Source organism: Atractosteus spatula, chromosome 8 (genome assembly GCF_055471065.1).
Source record: "Atractosteus spatula isolate fAtrSpa1 chromosome 8, fAtrSpa1.hap1, whole genome shotgun sequence".
Lineage (NCBI taxonomy): Eukaryota > Metazoa > Chordata > Actinopteri > Semionotiformes > Lepisosteidae > Atractosteus > Atractosteus spatula.
The window spans coordinates 2,815,888-2,837,676 of NC_142713.1; the positions used below are offsets into that span (position 1 = coordinate 2,815,888).

A 21,789-nucleotide genomic window follows, 5' to 3' on the forward strand; every position below is an offset into this window, starting at 1 on the left:
AAGAAGCCGATACGATCTGGCGCGCGACGACAATACTACATACAGCAGGGAAAAGGAGCGATTATCACCCAGAAGTCAGGATAATATCAACTGTTCAATTGAATCATTATTTTATTCATGTTTATTTTTTTAATTTTATAAATGAAGTTTTCATAGTTCCCAAATAAAGGATACTCTTACTCCAAGAAATCTAAATACGAAACACATATGTGTGTATTTATGAATATATATATATAGTCAGATGTATTGATTATGTACTATTAAATGCATAAACTGCTTTTTTTTGGGGGGGGGGGGGGTGGAGGGGTGAAGATCTGTTTTTGTGGGTGTATATTTCCTGTTTTATAACCTTATTGCGATGTATGTGATCGTTTTGGAAAATACTGGAGGGTGATACAAAACAGATGAGAGAGCTCAAGACACACAATACAGAACGCTGGTCCGTTGCAGAGATTTCTCACAAGCAAGGCTAGCCCCTTATTTCTACAGCCGGGTGGACTGGGGAACCGGGGTAAAAGTAAAGTACTTTGCTCGTGATACAATAGGACTGTCTGCAGTGGGGACTTCAACACACACCCTTTTATTAGAAAATGTATTAAAAGCCATCTGAATATCTAAACATACCATATCATGTGCTCTGTATCAACCGCTGTTTTTGCTTGTTCACAGATTTGTAATAAAAATCTGAAGTGCGGGCTGGCACATTTCAGGCTCAGGGGGCGTGGCGCGAAACGAAGGGATCGCTATTTTTGTGTGCGGGTGGGGGGGGGGGCGGACGAGATGAAATTCAATTTCGTCAAACTGGGGGCGGAGAATGAGCAATTCTTTCAATTAAATTAATCTGCCGACAGGGCACTCGGGCACCGGAAATGCCTGCATCCGCGTCCCCCTGCAGCTCCCGGCTGGCAGCCCCCCCCCACTGGAGCCCAGCAGGTGTGAGCCTGGCCGGTACCTGGAGGGGAGACTCCTGGGAAAGCTGAGGCTGCTGCTGGGAGAGGTGTGAGTGGGGCCAGCAGGGGGCGCTCACCCTGCGGTCTGTGTGGGTCCTCATGCCAAGGTATAGTGACGGGGACACTAGACTGTAAACAGGCGCCGTCCTTCTGATGAGATGTAAAACCGAGGTCCTGACTCTCTGTGGTCATTAACAATCCCAGGGTGTCTCTCGAGAAGAGTAGGGGTGTTACCCCAGTGTCCTGGCCAAATTCCCCCCCTGGCCTTTACCCCTCATGGCCTCCTAATAACCCCCCTCTCTGAACTGGCTTCATCCCTCTGCTCTCCTCCCCACTGAGAGCTGGTGTGTGTGAGAGGACTGGAGCATCATCCAGGTGGGGCTGCACACTGGTGGGGGTAGTGGGATTCCCCCTGACCTGGACAGAGCTCTGAGTGGAGGGTCCAGACAGGGGCTATACAAGTGTGAAGGATTATTATTGTTATTATTATTACTACTGGAAAAGAAGTGTCAACATCAGACAGCCACAGTGGGTGTCCCATGAGCCCGTTGGAAACGATGCGCTCTCAGACACTCGCGCACCTGAAGCCCGCGCCTGGGCTACGTCGCAGACGTGCGGCTCTGGAGGCCGGGAGCGGGGTGCAGCGCGAGAGGCGGGGGTACTCACAGGCTTCGCGCAGGCGCTCCTTGTCAAACTGCAGCCCCTCGTAATCGCGCAGGCGGATCCTGTTGACCCGGAGCCTCAGCCGGTCGGGCACGGAGTGGGGGCTGAGGGCGAGAGAGAGGGGGGGGGGGGGGGATACCCATGAAAACGGGCAGGAGGAGAACCGCAGAACCGCCGAACCCCATCCTGGACCCCGACACCTTGCGGGTCGGGCCTGGACGCCCGCCGACACGCTGAAGAGAGCTCAGGGAGAAAAATCAAAGCGAGCTCCTGGTCTTCGGAGAGAAGGAGAGGGCTTGCGTGGAGAGCGCAGAGGCTACCTGGGCGCCACGTTCTGGGAAAACCCCAGGGAATCGGGCTGGGATGGGAAAATTCACCGAGCGCGCCTCCTTCCCAAATTCCGCGGGTGTTGCTCTCCGTGACGACTGAGGAAGAATTTTGGCATTGACGTTTTTTAAATGTATGAGACGGTGACTAGTTGGCTTTGAAAAATGCCCTTTACCGAGCTACAGTATGAAAGAACAACTGCAGGCACATTATTTGATGTTGTGATGCTTCAGTGCTCGAAACTGCAGAACGTCTAGCTCAATTTCACACCTTTTATCGATACACTGCCTTTCGTCTACGTACAAGGGTAAAATTGCTGCTGGAGAATAACGTAGTCAATTGCAAAAAAATGTTTGCAGAGAGGAAAACCCACTCCTCACGTGGAAATTTAGAATGTGTGAATTTGCTGTATAAAACTCCTTGCCTTTACCATCTCGGTGGAGAGGCTACTCACAGATCTGTGTGAGAGGCTGCGCTCAGACCTGCGTGATCGTATCCTCGCCACGTTCTCGTGAATAAAGGACTCTGCTTGGCCACCCCTGACCGGAGCGAAGAGTCTTCTTAGACACGATATAGTGCTGTAATGGGGAACGTTCTCAAAAAGTGCACCCTGTGATCGATCGACAAACAACGCAACAATCTTCTAGTGGAAAACGGGGAGTTAGGCTCTGAGACTCAGACATCCAGCCTGTACACCCACTTAGGAAGTATCTGGGTAAATGTATTCTTTGTTGGAAAACAGCAGCAGTGCACCGAAAAAAGAAATTCTTAGGAAATCCTTTCATGCAGAATAAGGAAAAACAATAATGTAGACTGGTTTAATCTTAACTGTGTTTGAATATGGATACACTGTAATGTACAGTAGTGGTGTAGCAGTCTTGAAATGGACCTGGGTGATTGTTGTGATATTTTTTGGTGATTTTCTTTTCCCCAGGTGTTTATTTTGGTTTTCTGCGAGTTGGGCTGTGCTTCTGCCCTGTACACTGCGTGTTGCGGTTGAATACACACCCCGTGGTGAAACACACGCGGTGTGAGAAGGGGTAAACGCCGGGTTTACCACGTCACGAGAAGCACTCCCAGGTCAGGCTCATCGCCTGTGCCGAATGCTGCCCTGTGACGTGATCTTCAGAGACACGTGCGGTGTTTGCGCAGCGACAGAAGCCCAGTCTTGGGAGGTATTTGTTAAGCCCCAGATAAAAGATCACTGTGGAGCTGGTACTGTACATACGACCTGCGCCAGAGTTTGCATGTTCTCCTGTGTCTGTGTGTGTGTGTGTGTGTGTCCTGCGATGGACTGGCGTCCCATCCAGGGTGTACCCTGCCTTAAGCCCATTGCTTCCTGGGATAGACTCTGGCTCCTCCATGACCCTGAATAGGATTAGCAGGAGTAGAAAGTGAAGGGGCATCGCCAGAAGGGGGTGAATACTTGTGAGAGGCAGGTACAGGAACTAGGAACACGTGACAGAGTGATGTCACTTCCTTTGGGGGAAGGGGGGGGGAGGGGAAGCGAGGTCAGGCAGCGGGATACTTACGCAGCGAAGGAGTCAGGGGGAGCAGACAGCCGGCGCAGGTCAGCCGCGCAGACTTTCTGTATGCTGCAGCCACAGAGGGGGCGGGTGGGGGCGGGGTTGTGGGCGGGGTCGCGGGCGGGGGGTGGGACAAGAGGAGGATGTGGGCGTGGTCACCGAGGAAGAGGCAGAGAGAAAGAGAGAGAAACACCAACAAGCACTTCAGAAACAGGAGAGCGACACCAGGTGGACATGTTGAGGATCAGCAGGAGCAGCAGGACACAGAAACCAGTCCTGAGGGTGGCCTCTAGGAAACTACTGACAGGAGGAAAGCAGAGAAGGAGGAAAGGCCACACACTGAGACAATGTTTACACGGGAGGTTAATTCAACACAAGGCAGAACTGTTACCATACTGCAGTACTGCTGCAAATTAAATTTGTCTGCTCAAATGCATGTTGTTTGGCTTCATTGTACGCGTGAAATCTCAAACACTGCCGCCCTACAAACTTTAGGAAACTATTTGATAGGAGTGTGAGCTTCCCGAGTCCTGGCTCAACTTTGAGTCTTGCACGATCTGGCTGCCCTCTTTAATTCAATGGGGAAAACAGTGTCTCACTCCTGATCCGCTGTGTTGGGGGGCTTCTGGGACAGAACTGCCCTGACTTCGCCCATCGCCCAGGAGGTAGGAAATGGGTCTGTTTTGTCAATGGCAATTGCGTCAGGATCTTTGAGACGAAAGGTACCATTCAAATGCACTTATAATCATCTGTGCATTTCCTAACCATTTTATCCACTACAGGGAGCCAGAGTCTATCCCAGCAAGTAACAGGTGCAAGGCAGGGTACACCCTGGAAGGGACACCAGTCCATCACAGGACACACACACACACACACACACACACACACACACACACACACACACACACACACCACGGGCCAGTCCATCACAGGACACACACACACACCAGGGCCAGTCCATCACAGGACACACACACACACACACACCAGGGCCAGTCCATCACAGGACACACAAACACACCTGGGCCAGTCCATCACAGGACACACACACACACCAGGGCCAGCCCATCACAGGACACACACACACACCAGGGCCAGCCCATCACAGGACACACACACTCATACCAGGGCCAGCCCATTACAGGACACACACAGACACACACTCACACCAGGGCCAGTCCATCACAGGACACACACAGACACACACTCACACCAGGGCCAGTCCATCACAGGCAACACACACACACACCAGGGCCAGCCCATCACAGGACACACACACACACCAGGGCCAGCCCATCACAGGACACACACACTCATACCAGGGCCAGCCCATTACAGGACACACACAGACACACACTCACACCAGGGCCAGTCCATCACAGGACACACACAGACACACACTCACACCAGGGCCAGTCCATCACAGGCAACACACACACACACCAGGGCCAGCCCATCACAGGACACACACACACACCAGGGCCAGCCCATCACAGGACACACACACTCATACCAGGGCCAGCCCATTACAGGACACACACAGACACACACTCACACCAGGGCCAGTCCATCACAGGACACACACAGACACACACTCACACCAGGGCCAGTCCATCACAGGACACACACAGACACACACTCACACCAGGGCCAGTCCATCACAGGCAACACACACACACACCAGGGCCAATTTTCCCAGAAGCCAACTAACCCATCAGTATGTCTTTGGACTATGAGAGGAAACCCACACAAACATGGGAAGAACGTGCAAACTCCACCCAGACAGCACCGCAGGAACTGAACCCAGGACCCCAGTGCTAGTAATAATATTATCCCATTTTCACCAGCAAAGGGGCCTTAAGACGACACTGTCCTGCTCAGGGTATCGAAGGACAACCTGAAGGAGAACAGAGGAAAAGCCAAGTGGCAGAAGACAACGCCTGTCTACCATTTTCTTTCAGCCTCCATTTCGCCTTCACATTCAGAGCAGAATCGAAAGGGAACCAACAGGGTTAATTCCACGCTGAGCAGCAGAGAGGAGAAACGCCATGTTCCAGCCATCGAGCCTCCTGCAGGAGCGCACAGACTCCGAAACAGCAGAGTTAATATGTGAAATCGAACTTCTTGTTGCTGTTGCTGCTCTGTGTTGATGTTCTTGGCGTTTCCTGCCTGTCTTTGTGTTGGAGCTGACGCGGGCAACTAAGCCTTTCATTGCACTTGTGCAGCTGACGAACAAACTGCACTGAACTGGAGGCAGTAAAGGCTTATTTATTTTAGATCGCGTCCCTTTTCTTTTCCTTTCAGCCCGGAATAGGAAAAGGCTGGAATCAGCCTCCTCTGCAGCCTCCCGCGTGCGGACGCAGCCCCCTGCTGGGACTGATACGTGCCATCGCGCGTTGAACCCCCAGGGAATTTGCGCGATCCCTGAATTCCACTATATAATCCGACGTGAATACCCATCAGTGTAACTCTACGTTCCAGGTCGTTCCTCGCTGCCTGCACTCAATGTGCTTTCATCCCCCCAAAAAATGGAATTTTGAACTCTACAGACACAAGCCCCGCCCCTACCCCTCCTTCCTCACTGCTCTACACACAGAGCCACGCCCCCTACCCCTCCTTCCTCACTGCTCTACACACAGAGCCACGCCCCCTACCCCTCCTTCCTCACTGCTCTACAGACACAAGCCCCGCCCCCTACCCCTCCTTCCACACTGCTCTACAGACACAAGCCCCGCCCCCTACTCCTCCTTCCTCACTGCTCTACAGACACAAGCCCCGCCCCCTACCCCTCCTTCCTCACTGCTCTACAGACACAAGCCCCGCCCCCTACCCCTCCTTCCTCACTGCTCTACAGACACAAGCCCCGCCCCTACCCCTCCTTCCTCACTGCTCTACAGACACAAGCCCCGCCCCCTACCCCTCCTTCCTCACTGCTCTACAGACACAAGCCCTGCCCCTACCCCTCCTTCCTCACTGCTCTACAGACACAAGCCCCGCCCCCACCCCTCCTTCCTCACTGCTCTACAGACACAAGCCCCGCCCCCTACCCCTCCTTCCTCACTGCTCTACAGACAAGCCCCGCCCCCACCCTTCCTTCCTCACTGCTCTACAGACACAAGCCCCGCCCCCTACCCCTCCTTCCTCACTGCTCTACAGACACAAGCCCCGCCCCTACCCCTCCTTCCTCACTGCTCTACAGACACAAGCCCCGCCCCCACCCCTCCTTCCTCACTGCTCTACAGACACAAGCCACGCCCCCTACCCCTCCTTCCTCACTGCTCTACAGACACAAGCCCCGCCCCCTACCCCTCCTTCCTCACTGCTCTACAGACACAAGCCCCGCCCCCACCCCTCCTTCCTCACTGCTCTACAGACACAAGCCCCGCCCCCTACCCCTCCTTCCTCACTGCTCTACAGACACAAGCCCCACCCCCCACCCCTCCTTCCTCACTGCTCTACAGACACAAGCCCCGCCCCCTACCCCTCCTTCCTCACTGCTCTACAGACACAAGCCCCGCCCCTACCCCTCCTTCCTCACTGCTCTACAGACACAAGCCACGCCCCCTACCCCTCCTTCCTCACTGCTCTACAGACACAAGCCACGCCCCCCACCCCTCCTTCCTCACTGCTCTACAGACACAAGCCCCACCCCCCACCCCTCCTTCCTCACTGCTCTACAGACACAAGCCCCGCCCCCTACCCCTCCTTCCTCACTGCTCTACAGACACAAGCCCCGCCCCCACCCCTCCTTCCTCACTGCTCTACAGACACAAGCCCCGCCCCTACCCCTCCTTCCTCACTGCTCTACAGACACAAGCCCCGCCCCCACCCCTCCTTCCTCACTGCTCTACAGACACAAGCCCCGCCCCCTACCCCTCCATCCTCACTGCTCTACAGACACAAGCCCCGCCCCCTACCCCTCCATCCTCACTGCTCTACAGACACAAGCCCCACCCCCTACCTCTCCTTCCTCACTGCTCTACAGACACAAGCCCCGCCCCCTACCCCTCCTTCCTCACTGCTCTACAGACACAAGCCCCGCCCCCACCCCTCCTTCCGCACTGCTCTACAGACACAAGCCCCGCCCCCCACCCCTCCTTCCTCACTGCTCTACAGACACAAGCCCCGCCCCCTACCTCTCCTTCCTCACTGCTCTACAGACACAAGCCCCGCCCCTACCCCTCCTTCCTCACTGCTCTACAGACACAAGCCCCGCCCCCACCCCTCCTTCCTCACTGCTCTACAGACACAAGCCCCGCCCCTACCCCTCCTTCCTCACTGCTCTACAGACACAAGCCCCGCCCCCACCCCTCCTTCCTCACTGCTCTACAGACACAAGCCCCGCCCCCTACCCCTCCTTCCTCACTGCTCTACAGACACAAGCCCCGCCCCCTACCCCTCCTTCCTCACTGCTCTACAGACACAAGCCCCGCCCCCTACTCCTCCTTCCTCACTGCTCTACAGACACAAGCCCCGCCCCTACCCCTCCTTCCTCACTGCTCTACAGACACAAGCCCCACCCCCTACCTCTCCTTCCTCACTGCTCTACAGACACAAGCCCCGCCCCTACCCCTCCTTCCTCACTGCTCTACAGACACAAGCCCCGCCCCCTACCCCTCCTTCCGCACTGCTCTACAGACACAAGCCCCGCCCCCACCCCTCCTTCCGCACTGCTCTACAGACACAGGCCCCGCCCCCCACCCCTCCTTCCTCACTGCTCTACAGACACAAGCCCCGCCCCCTACCTCTCCTTCCTCACTGCTCTACAGACACAAGCCCCGCCCCCACCCCTCCTTCCTCACTGCTCTACAGACACAAGCCCCGCCCCCTACTCCTCCTTCCTCACTGCTCTACAGACACAAGCCCCGCCCCCTACCTCTCCTTCCTCACTGCTCTACAGACACAAGCCCCGCCCCCTACCCCTCCTTCCGCACTGCTCTACAGACACAAGCCCCGCCCCCTACCCCTCCTTCCTCACTGCTCTACAGACACAAGCCCCGCCCCCTACCTCTCCTTCCTCACTGCTCTACAGACACAAGCCCCGCCCCCTACCCCTCCTTCCTCACTGCTCTACAGACACAAGCCCCGCCCCCCACCCCTCCTTCCTCACTGCTCTTCCTCACACAGAGCCCCCGTGCCCCCGCCCCCCCGCGCCGCGCCCCCCGGGGCGACTCACTCGTTCAGCAGCGGGACGGAGGTGCGCCTCTTGCTCTTCTGCACCATGTTGGCCTGGTTCCTGAGGGAGATGCGCAGCGTGGAGGGGGCCAGCCGGCAGGGCTCGCCGTCCACCTGCACGGGGATGGTCTTGAAGGTGGTCAGGGTCACCTCCCGGCACTGGTGCAGCCGCTCCCCGTGCCCGCCCACCTGGAGCGCCGCCTGCCCCCCCCCGGCCGGCGAGGGGGGAGAGAGAGAGAGAGGGTCACCGTCTGGGCGCCTCCTTCCCCGCCCAGCTCTGCTGGCCACGCCGTCGAGGATTAAAAAGACGACCCAGGATGACAGCTGGGTGAGCTCCTCCAGTCAGGACAGGAGGCTCTTCTGTACACAGAGGGTGGTGGGAGTGGGGAACAAGCTGCCCAGCCCTTTTGTTGAAGCCGATGCCCTGGCTTCTCTCCAGACACAGCTGGATGAGAACCTCCAGTCAGGACAGGGGGCTCTTCTTTACACAGAGAGTGGTGGGAGTGGGGAACAAGCTGCCCAGCCATGTTATTTAAGCTAATACCCTGGCTTCTGTCAAGACACAGCTGGATGAGCTCCTCCAGTCAGGACAGGAGGCTCTTCTTTACACAAAGGGTGGTGGGGGTGTGGAACAAGCTGCCCAGCCCTGTGGTTGAAGCCGACACCCTGGCTTCTCTCCAGACACAGCTGGGTGAGCTCCTCCAGTCAGGACAGGAGGCTCTTTACACAGAGGGGGGTGGGGGTGTGAAACAAGCTGCCCAGCCATGTTATTGAAGCCGTTACCCTGGCTTCTCTCCAGACACAGCTGGGTGAGCTCCTCCAGTCAGGACAGGAGGCTCTTCTTTACACAAAGGGTGGTGGGGGTGTGGAACAAGCTGCCCAGCCCTGTGGTTGAAGCCGACACCCTGGCTTCTCTCCAGACACAGCTGGGTGAGCTCCTCCAGTCAGGACAGGAGGGTCTTCTTTACACAAAGGGTGGTGGGGGTGTGGAACAAGCTGCCCAGCCCTGTGGTTGAAGCCGACACCCTGGCTTCTCTCCAGACACAGCTGGGTGAGCTCCTCCAGTCAGGACAGGAGGCTCTTCTTTACACAGAGGGTGGTGGGGGTGTGGAACAAGCTGCCCAGCCATGTTATTGAAGCCGATACCCTGGCTTCTGTCAAGAAACAGCTGCTCACAGCTCTTTGTGTCAGCTTGCCACCATAGATCTCTCAACCAACTGGCTCAACCAGTGTAAAAAAACACATGTAAAAAAAAAAAATCGCACTGTATATTAATGAAACATATGGTTTTACTTTAATTACCTTAATTGCATTCTAGGCACTAAAAGCTTCATTTCCAGGAGTAAACCGTGAAAGTTTAGACGATGGGATGATGGTCAACCACGATGAAGACAGTAAATGAAAAGAAGGTCTCCTATCTTAACCTTCCTAAAGATTCTGCACAAAGGTCACAGATACAGTGCCTGGGCTGAGAAAACAGCCACTGTCCAGCCAGACACCTTATCATTAGCACATTGTCTCACGACAACGACACGATTACATCGGTTTTTAAAACCAGCGAGGTGCACAACTTCCCCTCCCCAAAAAAAAACCCCGACGGGATCCTCCATTTCTTTACCATGCAGGAACATTCCAGCGGATCCCTGGATATTTCTGTTCCTTGCCTTGTGGGCGATACTCACCAGCGAGGCCATGGTGAAGCCGATCACCTCTATGCAGCCATCATCGTGGCGCTGGGGCTCGAAGTCCCGGTGATCGCCGGTGTTGCCCCAGGGCATGGTGCCCGCGCAGTACCTGAAAGCAACAGATCGCAGAACGTGAGCGTTCAAAGTCCAGCAGTATCACCCCCCCCCTGGAGGTGGGACCTCACTACATATCCAGCACTGCGATATTACAAGGGTCCTGCGCCCTGTGTCCTGGCCAGATTTCCAAACGTTTCCCCGAGCGTTGACGGAAATTGGACTATTGGGAGTTCAGGGGTCGGTGGGGAAAAGCAGGGAGAACACGTCTGGAAGCTGCGATGCCTTTGTGCGGCTCGGGGCACGTCTGGTGACAGATCCAGCCTCGCTGGTGTCAAGAGCTGTGGGCTACGTCCACCTTAGGACTGTGTCTAACTATAGGACTGGACTGATTGGCAAGGAAATCTGTGGTCATTAACAATCCCAGGGTGTCTCTCGACAAGAGTAGGGGTGTCACCCCAGTGTTCTGGCCAAATTCCCCCCCTGGCCTTTACCCCTCATGGCCTCCTAATAACCCCCCTCTCTGAACTGGCCTCACCCCTCTGCTCTCCTCCCCACTGAGAGCTGGTGTGTGTGAGAGGACTGGAGCATCATCCAGGTGGGGCTGCACACTGGTGGGGGTAGTGGGATTCCCCCTGACCTGGGAAGAGCTCGGAGTGGAGGGTCCAGACAGGCGCTATACAAGTGTAAGGAATTATTATGATTAATTATTATTATCTTCCTGTCCTAACCCAAGCTTACTGTCTCCTGTTACAAGGTCACGGATGATGTCAGTGATATTGCATGAGGATCCAAGCAAGGGGAGCATGGCCGCCCGCCCGCCTCAGGCATCTTTGCTCTGGAATCCGAGATCCGTGAGCTGCGGACCCACCTGGGAATGTTTAAGAAGACGATGCACTGGAACTTCAGCTCCTGGATCTTGGGAGTCAGGTCTGTGCCATCACACTGGGGGAGGAAGGGAAACAAGGCACTGTCGTTCTGCGGGATGCAGCAGGAACGCGGGAGACGCGTTTTTAAATGTTTCCACAGGCTGACGCAATTGTGTGTCAACACTGTACACCTCGACAAAGAAACCCTTATAAATAATATAGATCAATAATCATCTTTCTAAATCACGTAAATGTATATAAATTGAGGCTGGCTATGTCCTTTTACAAAACCCATGCCTCTTCTCTCACATCAAAGCGCAAAGGAAACAAAAAGCATTTCTCGACTCACAACAACTTTGACGTGTTTGGCCAAGTCCCGGGAGCTTCTCTGGAGGAAGTCTGAAAAGGCGGCCTGTGGACACACAGGACGTCGAGCTCGTTAGTCAAACCGTCTAAAGGCTCTACCCTGGGCGGACGCACACTTATCGACGACGTGTGCTTCACCCCAAACTTTTTTGGGGGGGATTACCACACACACACACACAAATGTTTTGTTTTTTTATGTCGACCGGAATTTATATTACAAGGACAAAGGGGAAAACAGCTCCTCACCCCTGCGTAGAACATCTTGTTCCGAAAGCGACTGTTGAACTTCTCGGGGTTGGCTTCTGCAAAAAAACAAGGAACCGCAGGAAACTGTCAGCCTGCCCGTCCCCCAGAGCATGATGGGAAGAGTTCACGGCATCAGGACTTCCGGTGATCTTAAAAGCCATGTTAAGCTTTCTGTCGAAAAACCCCAGGACCCTCCTGGTTCTTCAGCATCAACCGATGACCCTAGTAGAAGCTATTTTCTAGCTTCTAATATTTCTAATATTCACTGTTTTTGTAACCCCTAACTGTAACGATATTTAAAAGCCTGTATTACGATTGGCACGGATATTTAGAGGAACAAACACTCTTCGGTGGCAGTGCAGTTAAAAGTGAGAGCAGGAGGCACTTCTTTACACAAAGGGTGGCGGGAGTGGGGAAAAAGCTACCCAGCCACATGCCTGAAGCTGAAGGTTTGGCCTCGTTCAAGAAACAGCACAATGAGATCCTGGGATCAATTAACCACCGGCTACTTGAGTCCTAAGAGCCCCCGTTTGATGAAGTTTGATGAAGAAACATCTTCTAAACTTGCCCTGGGTTTTACGGTTGTGTGATGATCAATACTGTTCTCTTGTGGCTGGGCATTTCTGGGCATGTATTACGTGCGGAACAACACTAACAAATATTGTTTAATTCTCTATAATATTAAATAAATTTACACTTATGTTCCAGTTGCTCTTCAGATTTTTCCCGGGCAAGAGATTTGACAGACACCCTCCCCACACACACAGACCATGACTTGAAAGGTTCAGGGCTTGAACATGGGGGTCTGTCACGTCACTCAAAATTCCCCCTCGGGCTCTGCTTCCTACCTCTGGATTCGTGGAACTCCAGCGTGACATGGGCATCGAACCCCAGGCTGAAGTAATTGTTGAAAACGCTCAGGGGAAGCTGCAAAAAAACAACACAAGTTTTGAAGGAGAGACGGTGTCGAGGTCAAGGGGTCAAAGGTCAAAGGCCAGGAAAGGTCAAAGGTAAGGGGTGGTAGAAGTTTTAACCTGATAATATTATTGGAGTCCCTGGTAAGAGAAATACACCCTTACCTCTTTTAACAAATGTTCTTTTTATGAACATTTGATACTACGCAGCATATTAATTGTTATGCAAATAACTTCAAAGCTATATTACGACACAGACCGCAGGGTGAGCGCCCCCTGCTGGCCCCACTCACACCTCTCCCAGCAGCAGCCTCAGCTTTCCCAGGAGTCTCCCCTCCAGGTACTGGCCAGGCTCACACCTGCTGGGCTCCAGTGGGGTTTGTCAGCTGGGAGCTGCAGGGGGACGCGGCTGCCGGACGGTGGTGGAACCCACCTTGTGTACGCCTTCCTCCTGGTCCCCCAGCCTGCGGGCCGAGCCCCTCTGCACCTCCAGGTTCCAGCGGTCCAGCTGCACGACGTTGCCGTCCTCCACGTGGCACAAGATCTTGGACACGGGCTCGTCGGTGTAGCCCTGCGGATCGTGGGGGGGGGGGGGACACGGCAGAGATAAAGAGCACCCCGCGTTCTCCTCAGCTGTTCAAGGGGTGCAAGTCTGGCTCGGGCCTGGGGTCACCGCTCCCGATCTGGCTTGGGGGCATTGAAACAGGGAGGGCCGCAGTAGGTCATAGGTCACAGGTCAAGGGCGTTGCCCTCCCCCGTGTGCGGAGGCAGGGTTTGTAACCACGAGACCTGGTGATCACAAGTGGCTCCGCCGTATGGGGTGGGCGTAAAAGACAAAATCAGGGGCGATTCAAATTTCATGTGCCGAAAACGCCTGGAGTGGCACGGTGGTGCATGGCTGTCTTGCAGCGGTGGGGCCCTGGGTTCGATTCCCGACCTTAAACCTGATCTGCGTGGAGTCCGCAGGGGCAGGTGGGTTTCCTTGCTATGGTCTGAAGCCATGCTGGAGAGTTAACTGGCTTCCAGGCTGTCTGCCTCCAGTTAGGTTTTGCGATGTGCTTGCTGGCGCACCTCACTGCGAAGGTCTGTGCACGGGTACAGTATGTGTGCGTGGGACAAATGCATGATTACAAATTCGATTTTGTGCTACTTATGCATCCACCCACAGGCTGATTATAATACCAAAAAGAGCTGGGACAACAGTGGGCTTTCAATTCTAACAGATAATACACGTTAAATGCTTTTTTTGCCTTTAAAATATGAAAATGTACAGATTTATCAAATCTTCCACTAACACTCCCATCAAAGCAAACCATGGCGGTGTTTGAGAACCACAGTTAAACGAGATCATACTCAGACTCCAGGCTGCACTAAGTTAAAGCTTCCTATATCTAAACCGTATACTAAATCAGGCGGAAAACTGGTGCACATTTCCAGTGAGCTGCAAAGACGCAGACAGCGGGCTATGTTGGGCACAGTGCAGAATGGCCTCGTCAAACACTAATGAGGGGACTCACCCCGCCCCAGTTCAGAGTTCTCGCCAGGTCATTTCCTGTGCCCAGAGGAAGTACCGCCACTGGCGGCTGGGGGTTCATCTGCAGCTCGTCCAACGCAGACAGGATCCATCCCACCTGACAAAAAACACACCCAACACCCAGTGTGACGGCCTCACCAGCGCACCCCAGTTGGGGTTAGCAAGATCACAGCTCCCCACACCAGTTTGCTCAGACTGGACTGGACTGGACTGGACAGGCACCTCCTGGCTAAAATATGCCAGAGTAGAGGAACCAGGTGATGCTATATTGAAAAGGGAGGAGTTTACCTCATTAAGGAGCAGCAAGTCTGATGAACTGTGATTTAAGTTCAAATACAATTTTATGAAACATTCTCGCATGTCTTGATGCATGAAGCTTACTAAGATCCTAAATTTGACTGTCTTCCAACCCCCCTATATAATAAAATACATTACATATTAACATTAATATTTAATTATATCACTCACTAAAAAGTGCATCTCCAGCTCCTCTCTGAATTTTACACTCTGAGCTACAGCTGCGTCTCCCCTCTGAACGCTGCACCCTGGTCTGGGAGCTACAGCTGCGTCTCCCCTCTGAACGCCGCACCCTGGTCTGGGAGCTACAGCTGCGTCTCCCCTCTGAACGCCGCACCCTGGTCTGAGAGCTACAGCTGCGTCTCCTCTCTGAACGCCGCACCCTGGTCTGGGAGCTACAGCTGCGTCTCCCCTCTGAACGCTGCACCCTGGTCTGAGAGCTACAGCTGCGTCTCCTCCCTGAACGCTGCACCCTGGTCTGGGAGCTACAGCTGCGTCTCCTCCCTGAACGCTGCACCCTGGTCTGGGAGCTACAGCTGTGTCTCCTCCCTGAACGCTGCACCCTGGTCTGGGAGCTACAGCTGCGTCTCCTCCCTGAACGCTGCACCCTGGTCTGAGAGCTACAGCTGTCTCCTCCCTGAACGCTGCACCCTGGTCTGGGAGCTACAGCTGCGTCTCCTCCCTGAACGCTGCACCCTGGTCTGAGAGCTACAGCTGTCTCCTCCCTGAACGCTGCACCCTGGTCTGGGAGCTACAGCTGTGTCTCCTCTCTGAACGCTGCACCCTGGTCTGAGAGCTACAGCTGTGTCTCCTCTCCAGCCCTGATATTCCTAGTAAATGCACTTCACTCCCTGAAACACATTTTTTTTCTTAAGTTTTTACCGTTCCATCACCTCCACATGCCAGAATTCGCAGGTTTGGCACTTTCCTGTACAGCTCCAACCTGTAAACACAGGAACGGTGAGATCTGTTACATCGTGGGCAGTTTGGACAGCGGCTCCATTTTATTCCAAGGATCGAAAAACCGAAAGGCCTGCTGGAGTAGCTTCCCTAGAAGGATCCATAACAGAATTCTGGACGGCTTTTACTTTTCTAGTTCAACTGGATTTGAAAAGCAACGTGATCACTAACAAGACACAGCCCAGGCCGAGAGACAGCTCTCTCGTTGGCTCGATTTACATCGGGAGTGTGAGCTGGGCGCTGTCCGCCGTCTGTGACACCACCTCTTCACAGCTCAGATGCTGAGGGTGGCTGGGCTGGTCAGGAAGTGGCACTCATTGGTCGCACTCCTGCTCTCCGATGTATTAACACTCCCTGGCTGCTCACGGCTCTGTGCAACTTTTCCAGCTCCCCCGACCCTCCCTCCTCCCCAACTTCGCCCTGGCAGCTGCCTCCCTGGCTCATTCCTCATACGCGAGGGAGAGGCTGAGGCAGCGCTGATCTCAGGCCTGCGCCATCATAACCTCTAAGGCTGAAGGAATAAGCCCGCCACCCCCTTTATAGACGTCGGCTCCTTTCACCCTTATTAGAATTGGACCGAACTACTGAAGAGGCACTGGTGGCCCAGTAGGGGGCGCTCTTCACTCAGTATGGAGTTGTGTTGTTTTTTGCGCGTGGTGCAGAGTCTGTGAAGGATTCATGAGGGTGTTGGGGTTTTTTTTTCCCCATAGTTACCAAATCTGACATCAACACATCCGGACAGAAGACGCACAACGGCAAGAACACACAAGCTACAGGTGTGGGAGGAAGAACGGCGATAAAGCCCCTACTCACCCTTCCTTCGGTCCACCCTGAGAAAGGTCGAACACCTGTCGGGGATTCAGAATCCACATAAAGCTCTGGAGCACCTTGGTACCCTGGTACGGACAAGGAGGACAGGTGTCATTGCGGGTCAGACACTATTGACGGGGGGGGGGGTTAGCACAGGTGAGGTGCAGAGAGACAAATAAAGGTTAATTCCACGCTGAGAAGCGGAAAGGAGAACCCCAGCGTTTCTACCGCTGAGCCTCATTCAGGAGCAGAAGTAGTAGATCACTGAAGGAGGCTCGACAGCTCACGCCAGATCTCTGGGAAACACGCCTCGGGTACCTTGGGTCGGGGGGAGGTGCGGGGGGTGGAGGTTTAGGGGTACCTTGTGTCGGAGGAGGGGTGGAGGTTTAGGGGTACCCTGGGTCAGAGGAGGGGTGGAGGTTTAGGGGTACCTTGTGTCGGAGGAGGGGTGGAGGTTTAGGGGTACCTTGTGTCGGAGGAGCGGTGGGGGGGTGGAGGTTTAGGGGTACCCTGGGTCGGAGGAGCGGTGGGGGGGTGGAGGTTTAGGGGTACCTTGTGTCGGAGGAAGGGTGGAGGTTTAGGGGTACCTTGGGTCGGAGGAGGTGTGGGAGTTTAGAGGTACCTTGGGTCCGAGGAGTGGTGGGGGGGTGGAGGTTTAGGGGTACCTTGTGTCGGAGGAGGGGTGGAGGTTTAGGGGTACCTTGGGTCGGAGGAGGTGTGGGAGTTTAGGGGTACCTTGGGTCCGAGGAGTGGTGGGGGGGTGGAGGTTTAGGGGTACCTTGTGTCGGAGGAGGGGTGGAGGTTTAGGGGTACCTTGGGTCGGAGGAGGGGTGGGAGTTTAGGGGTACCTTGGGTCCGAGGAGTGGTGGGGGGGTGGAGGTTTAGGGGTACCCTGGGTCGGTGGAGGGGTGGAGGTTTAGGGGTACCTTGTGTCGGAGGAGGGGTGGAGGTTTAGGGGTACCTGGTGGCGGAGGAGGGGTGGGGGCTGGGGTGCGGACTCACCTGGTTCCCCCCACTCTTCGGATTCACGAAGACCACGACGGGCTTCATCAGCGGGCAGGGCATGGGCTTGAGCAGGAAGGGCCGCCACTTCGACTCCTGCGGGAGCACAGGGGGTCTGAGCGAGACACGGGACTCGCCGCCCCACCGTCCCCTGACGTCCCGCCGTCCGAGCCGGGGGACCGCCTGTCCGGACCGTCCCCGGACACGCCCTCCTTGTCCGTCCTCCAGTCCCCGCCCGAGAGACGCTTACATGTGGTCTAAAAACGATTTCCTCCCCCCTTATTCCTTGTTCCCCACTGGTTGATTGTCGGTGAGAGGGAGAGAGATAGTGTGTCGATTGTGGCCGGTGTCGTGGTGGTCAACAAGTGTGCGATTTAATAGACACTAGTATAAATCACCCCCCCCCCCCACCGCCATGATAATATAGTGTCCTCGTTTCTGAATGTTTAGACACAGTGACCTTATCGCTCCCACTCCTTCGGGAGCCCAACCAGGAGACGTCTACTCACGTCCGTCCCCTTCTTGCTGGTCCTCCGCTTGAACGACGTTCGCTTTTTCCGGCGGCTCGAGTTCTTAAAGGAATTCTGGGAAAACAGGAGAGGAAACGGCGCGTGCCTGGGTCTGATGCAACGGCAGCCATAGTGCTCCAGTCCGCTCCCCACACACCAGCTCCCAGTGGGGGGGAGAGCAGAGGGGTGGAGCCAGTTCAGAGAGGGGGGTTATTAGGAGGCCATGAGGGGTAAAGGCCAGGGGGGGAGATTGGCCAGGACACTGGGGTAACACCCCTACTCTTGTCGAGAGACGCCCTGGGGTTTTTAATGACCACGGAGAGTCAGGACCTCTGCACAGGATCCTCAAGTTCTTCGGAATGGAGCGGTGGCTCTGTGGCTCAGGACCTGCGCCTGTGGCTGGGAGGTTGCCGGTTCGAATCCCGCGGCCGGCAGAGGAATCCTACTCCATGGGGCCCCCTGAGCGAGGCCCTTCACCCCAGCTGCTCCAGGGGTGTTGTATAAATGGCTGACCCTGTGCTCTGACCCCCAGCTTCTCTCCCTGTCTGTGTGTCTCATGGAGAGCAAGCTGGGGTCTGAGAAAAGACATGTTCCTAATTCCTACCATTCCTGATGTTACGTTTACTGGCACGAACATAACAAAGCCCCAGCTCTGCACCCCGAAATCTGAAATCTCCCCTCCCAACCGGGACGTCCCGTACCTGGGGCTTCTTGACTTTGATGATCCAGGAGGGTGGGACGATGACCCCAGCGTGGGCCCCCAGGGAGCAGGGCTCCTCGATCTGGTGCAGCATGAAGCAGGTGACCTTGTTGTGAAACTGCCGGGGGGAGAGAGCAGAGTGACAACGTGAGCCGCAGGGGGGCCACGCGACTACGCCTCCCTCCCCGCGCTGAACGGCCCACACTGGCGACGGGAGACGAGCAGACCGGTTATTAAATCTCGCTCGTAAAAATAAATCCATCGACGGGAGAGGAAAAATGGATACACTCCTCGTGAAGCACAAAATCGTGAGCTTTGTGAAAATACTGCAAGTCGTCACTCTGTTATAAACCCCCTAGTCTCACCACAGGCGAGAGCGAGAGTTGGTGAGAGTCGTGACGCGAGGCAGCCCTTCCTGCTCACTAGTCCCTGTGATGGACGAGTGGATAAGTACAGGTTGTGCAGCAGACATTTCACTGCAGGAATGTTCCAACCTGATCTGCAGGCGGAGTTAACAAGTAAGTAGTATTTATCAGCAAAACAAAGAGCGATATTTCTACTGGATTAAAAGAGCTGGATTCACAAGCTGGAGTCACAGGGCTGCTTCACCCCACCGGAGGTCTCGTTAGCCTGGTTCTGAATCACAAAACATGGCGCTGCGCAGACCTGGACATGTCCTCCGTTTTGTGATGGAAATTGGAGGTTTTACACGTTACTGTGGCACATTTTACTTTCACTGCGGTGAAGCAACAAAGCAGCAGCAGTAAGACTTCTTCAGCTCGAGACGTGCTTTTCCCAACACACCAGATCAATTTAAAATAACCTGCTCTCATAGCGCAGAGCAGGAAATAACATTGACTCCAGCCTGCAGCCATGCGGTTGGTGTGAAAAAGGTTTGACTCCGCTGTTCACACAATTTTGGAACATTTTGGCCACAAATTCATTAGCTCTGCAGAACACGGTTGGAAGGCATGGAACTTACTGCTTGCTTGCACCATGAGCAGCTGATAGCAACGATCTCTTTGCTGTGGAAGGAGAATTTCTGCTGGAAACTCTGGGGAGGAGACAGGAAGCAGAGTAAACAATTCCAGTTCAACCCGTGACGATCTGACAGGTTTTACGGATCAAACAGCATTATGCCATGTTGTCCCACGCAGTTCATCACCTGGGTATAATTTCATAGAGGGAGGCACAGAAATGAAGATTTCTCATGCAGAAACGCGACCCCCTCAAGACGAAGGCTGGTTTCAGCCTGTACAAACACTAGTGTTGGGGCACGACACACCCCTCGGTTCAGGACACTGAAGGGAGATCACAGGCCTCAGTCACAAAGAGTGTCTTACAAAAAGTGCCAAGGCTGTCTCATTGTGCCCAATAGCCACATGGTCTTATTCAGAATGATGATTTTAAGACTTGAGCAAGGGAATCTTTAGCATACAATTAACATCGCAGCAGCATATTAAGAGAAGATCACTTTATTGGCCATTTACAATGTCTTGCATGAGGAATGTGTCTTTTCTCAGACCCCAGCTTGCTCTCCCTGAGACACACAGACAGGGAGAGAGAAGCTGGGGGTCAGAGCGCAGGGTCAGCCATTTATACGGCGCCCCTGGAGCAGCTGGGGTGAAGGGCCTCGCTCAGGGGGCCCAACAGAGTAGGATTCCTCTGCCGGCCGCGGGATTCGAACCGGCAACCTCCCAGCCACAGGCGCAGGTCCTGAGCCACAGAGCCAGCGCACCGCCGGATGTACGGGATTTCTCCCACTCAAACTGTCCCAAAATGGGGACCATAGGAGGACCAGTAAACCAGACAGTCTCCTATTCCATGTAAATGCATGGATCATGGATCATGGATCATGGATCATGCACTTGTGGTACGCTTGGGGGGATCAGCTACATGAGAGCTCCCAGCCTCATGGAGAGCAAGCTGGGGTCTGTGAAAAGACAAATTGCTCATGCAAGAAACTGTATAGGGCTAATAAAGTGATCTTCTCTTAACATGCTGATGCAATGTTAAAATTAATATAATAATAATAATAATAACAATAATAATATTATCAGCCTGTATCATTCCCCTTTCTACAGCGTCAAACCTGGGGTTTGTCAACTGTATTACGTCGTCCTTAGTTACGCAGGAGAAGGTCAAACACCAGGTGACCAGGGCCACAGTGAGACATAGCACACGGCTCCTCTAGAACACTGTAGACGTTGGAGTTTTCTGTGGTCTCTGTCAGGTTGGACCTTAGGGGAGCCTTACATTCAGGTTATCATCCTAAATCAGGGGGTGTCCAGTCCTGGTCCTGCAGGGTCAGTGTTTCTAGAGATCTTCACCAGCCCTGCAGGAGCAGGACAGGTGACCTCTGACCCTCGTCAACACTTCAGTTGGGAATGAAGGGGTACACCGCACTGTGCCCGAGCTGTACCTTTCCACACTGCCTGCACTTCCCCTCCTGTCGGCGGCGATGGACCCAGTGGTGACGGACAATATTTTGCTGCAGAACGAGAAACACAAAATGAAAGGAACACCTAAACATTGTGCACTGACCTCAGATCTCCCTTGACCATTCAAAACCCACAAAACACACATCCTCCACCTTAACCTGAATGTGTGTCTGTGTGTGTGTCCTGTGATGGACTGGCCCTGGTGTGAGTGTGTGTGTGTCTGTCTGTGTGTGTCCTGTGATGGACTGGCCCTGGTGTGAGTGTGTGTGTGTCTGTGTGTGTCCTGTGATGGACTGGCCCTGGTGTGAGTGTGTGTGTGTCTGTGTGTGTCCTGTGATGGACTGGCCCTGGTGTGAGTGTGTGTGTGTGTCCTGTGATGGACTGGTGTCTCGCCCAGGGTGTATCCTGCCATGTGTTTGTTGCTTGCCTGGGCTCTGGCCTCCCTGCAATCCTGAACTGGTTAGAAAATGGTTTGTCGTGAAATTTTGATCTGATTTTGCTTTGACATTGTCAGATGTCCTCCAGGCTGCTGAGCACTGACTCTCGTCCACACACTGTATCCTTCGCTTTTCCAGACTATCAAGACTCCCTGTCCTCAAACTATCAGGGGTTACTGCATAGGGGAGCTCTCCTTCTGTACCCCTCTTGAACAGTTATATCTCACTTGACACTTAGAGAACGGCAAGACTTTGTCCTTTTGCACATTTGTCTCTGGGTGTGAAACAGCGTGAAGGTGTCGTTTGGAACTTGATCTGGATCTG

At 54.3% G+C, this 21,789-nt stretch overlaps 1 protein-coding gene across 1 annotated transcript in view; it reads right to left on the bottom strand.

Moving 5' to 3' along the window:
• Positions 1-21,789, bottom strand: part of dgki (diacylglycerol kinase, iota) — a 73,703-nt gene that overhangs the window by 24,098 nt on the left and 27,816 nt on the right. Inside the window, exons 6-22 of the mRNA XM_088922725.1 lie at positions 21,010-21,078; positions 19,570-19,641; positions 18,589-18,705; positions 17,888-17,962; positions 17,379-17,474; positions 16,380-16,462; positions 15,489-15,549; positions 14,293-14,406; positions 13,209-13,346; positions 12,710-12,788; positions 11,862-11,917; positions 11,599-11,661; positions 11,252-11,325; positions 10,324-10,435; positions 8,643-8,842; positions 3,473-3,535; positions 1,617-1,717 (exon numbers count right to left, since the gene is read on the bottom strand). Coding sequence (XP_088778851.1) covers positions 1,617-1,717; positions 3,473-3,535; positions 8,643-8,842; positions 10,324-10,435; positions 11,252-11,325; positions 11,599-11,661; positions 11,862-11,917; positions 12,710-12,788; positions 13,209-13,346; positions 14,293-14,406; positions 15,489-15,549; positions 16,380-16,462; positions 17,379-17,474; positions 17,888-17,962; positions 18,589-18,705; positions 19,570-19,641; positions 21,010-21,078 — 1,573 coding nt within the window. The remainder of the gene's footprint in view (positions 1-1,616; positions 1,718-3,472; positions 3,536-8,642; positions 8,843-10,323; positions 10,436-11,251; positions 11,326-11,598; positions 11,662-11,861; positions 11,918-12,709; positions 12,789-13,208; positions 13,347-14,292; positions 14,407-15,488; positions 15,550-16,379; positions 16,463-17,378; positions 17,475-17,887; positions 17,963-18,588; positions 18,706-19,569; positions 19,642-21,009; positions 21,079-21,789) is intronic.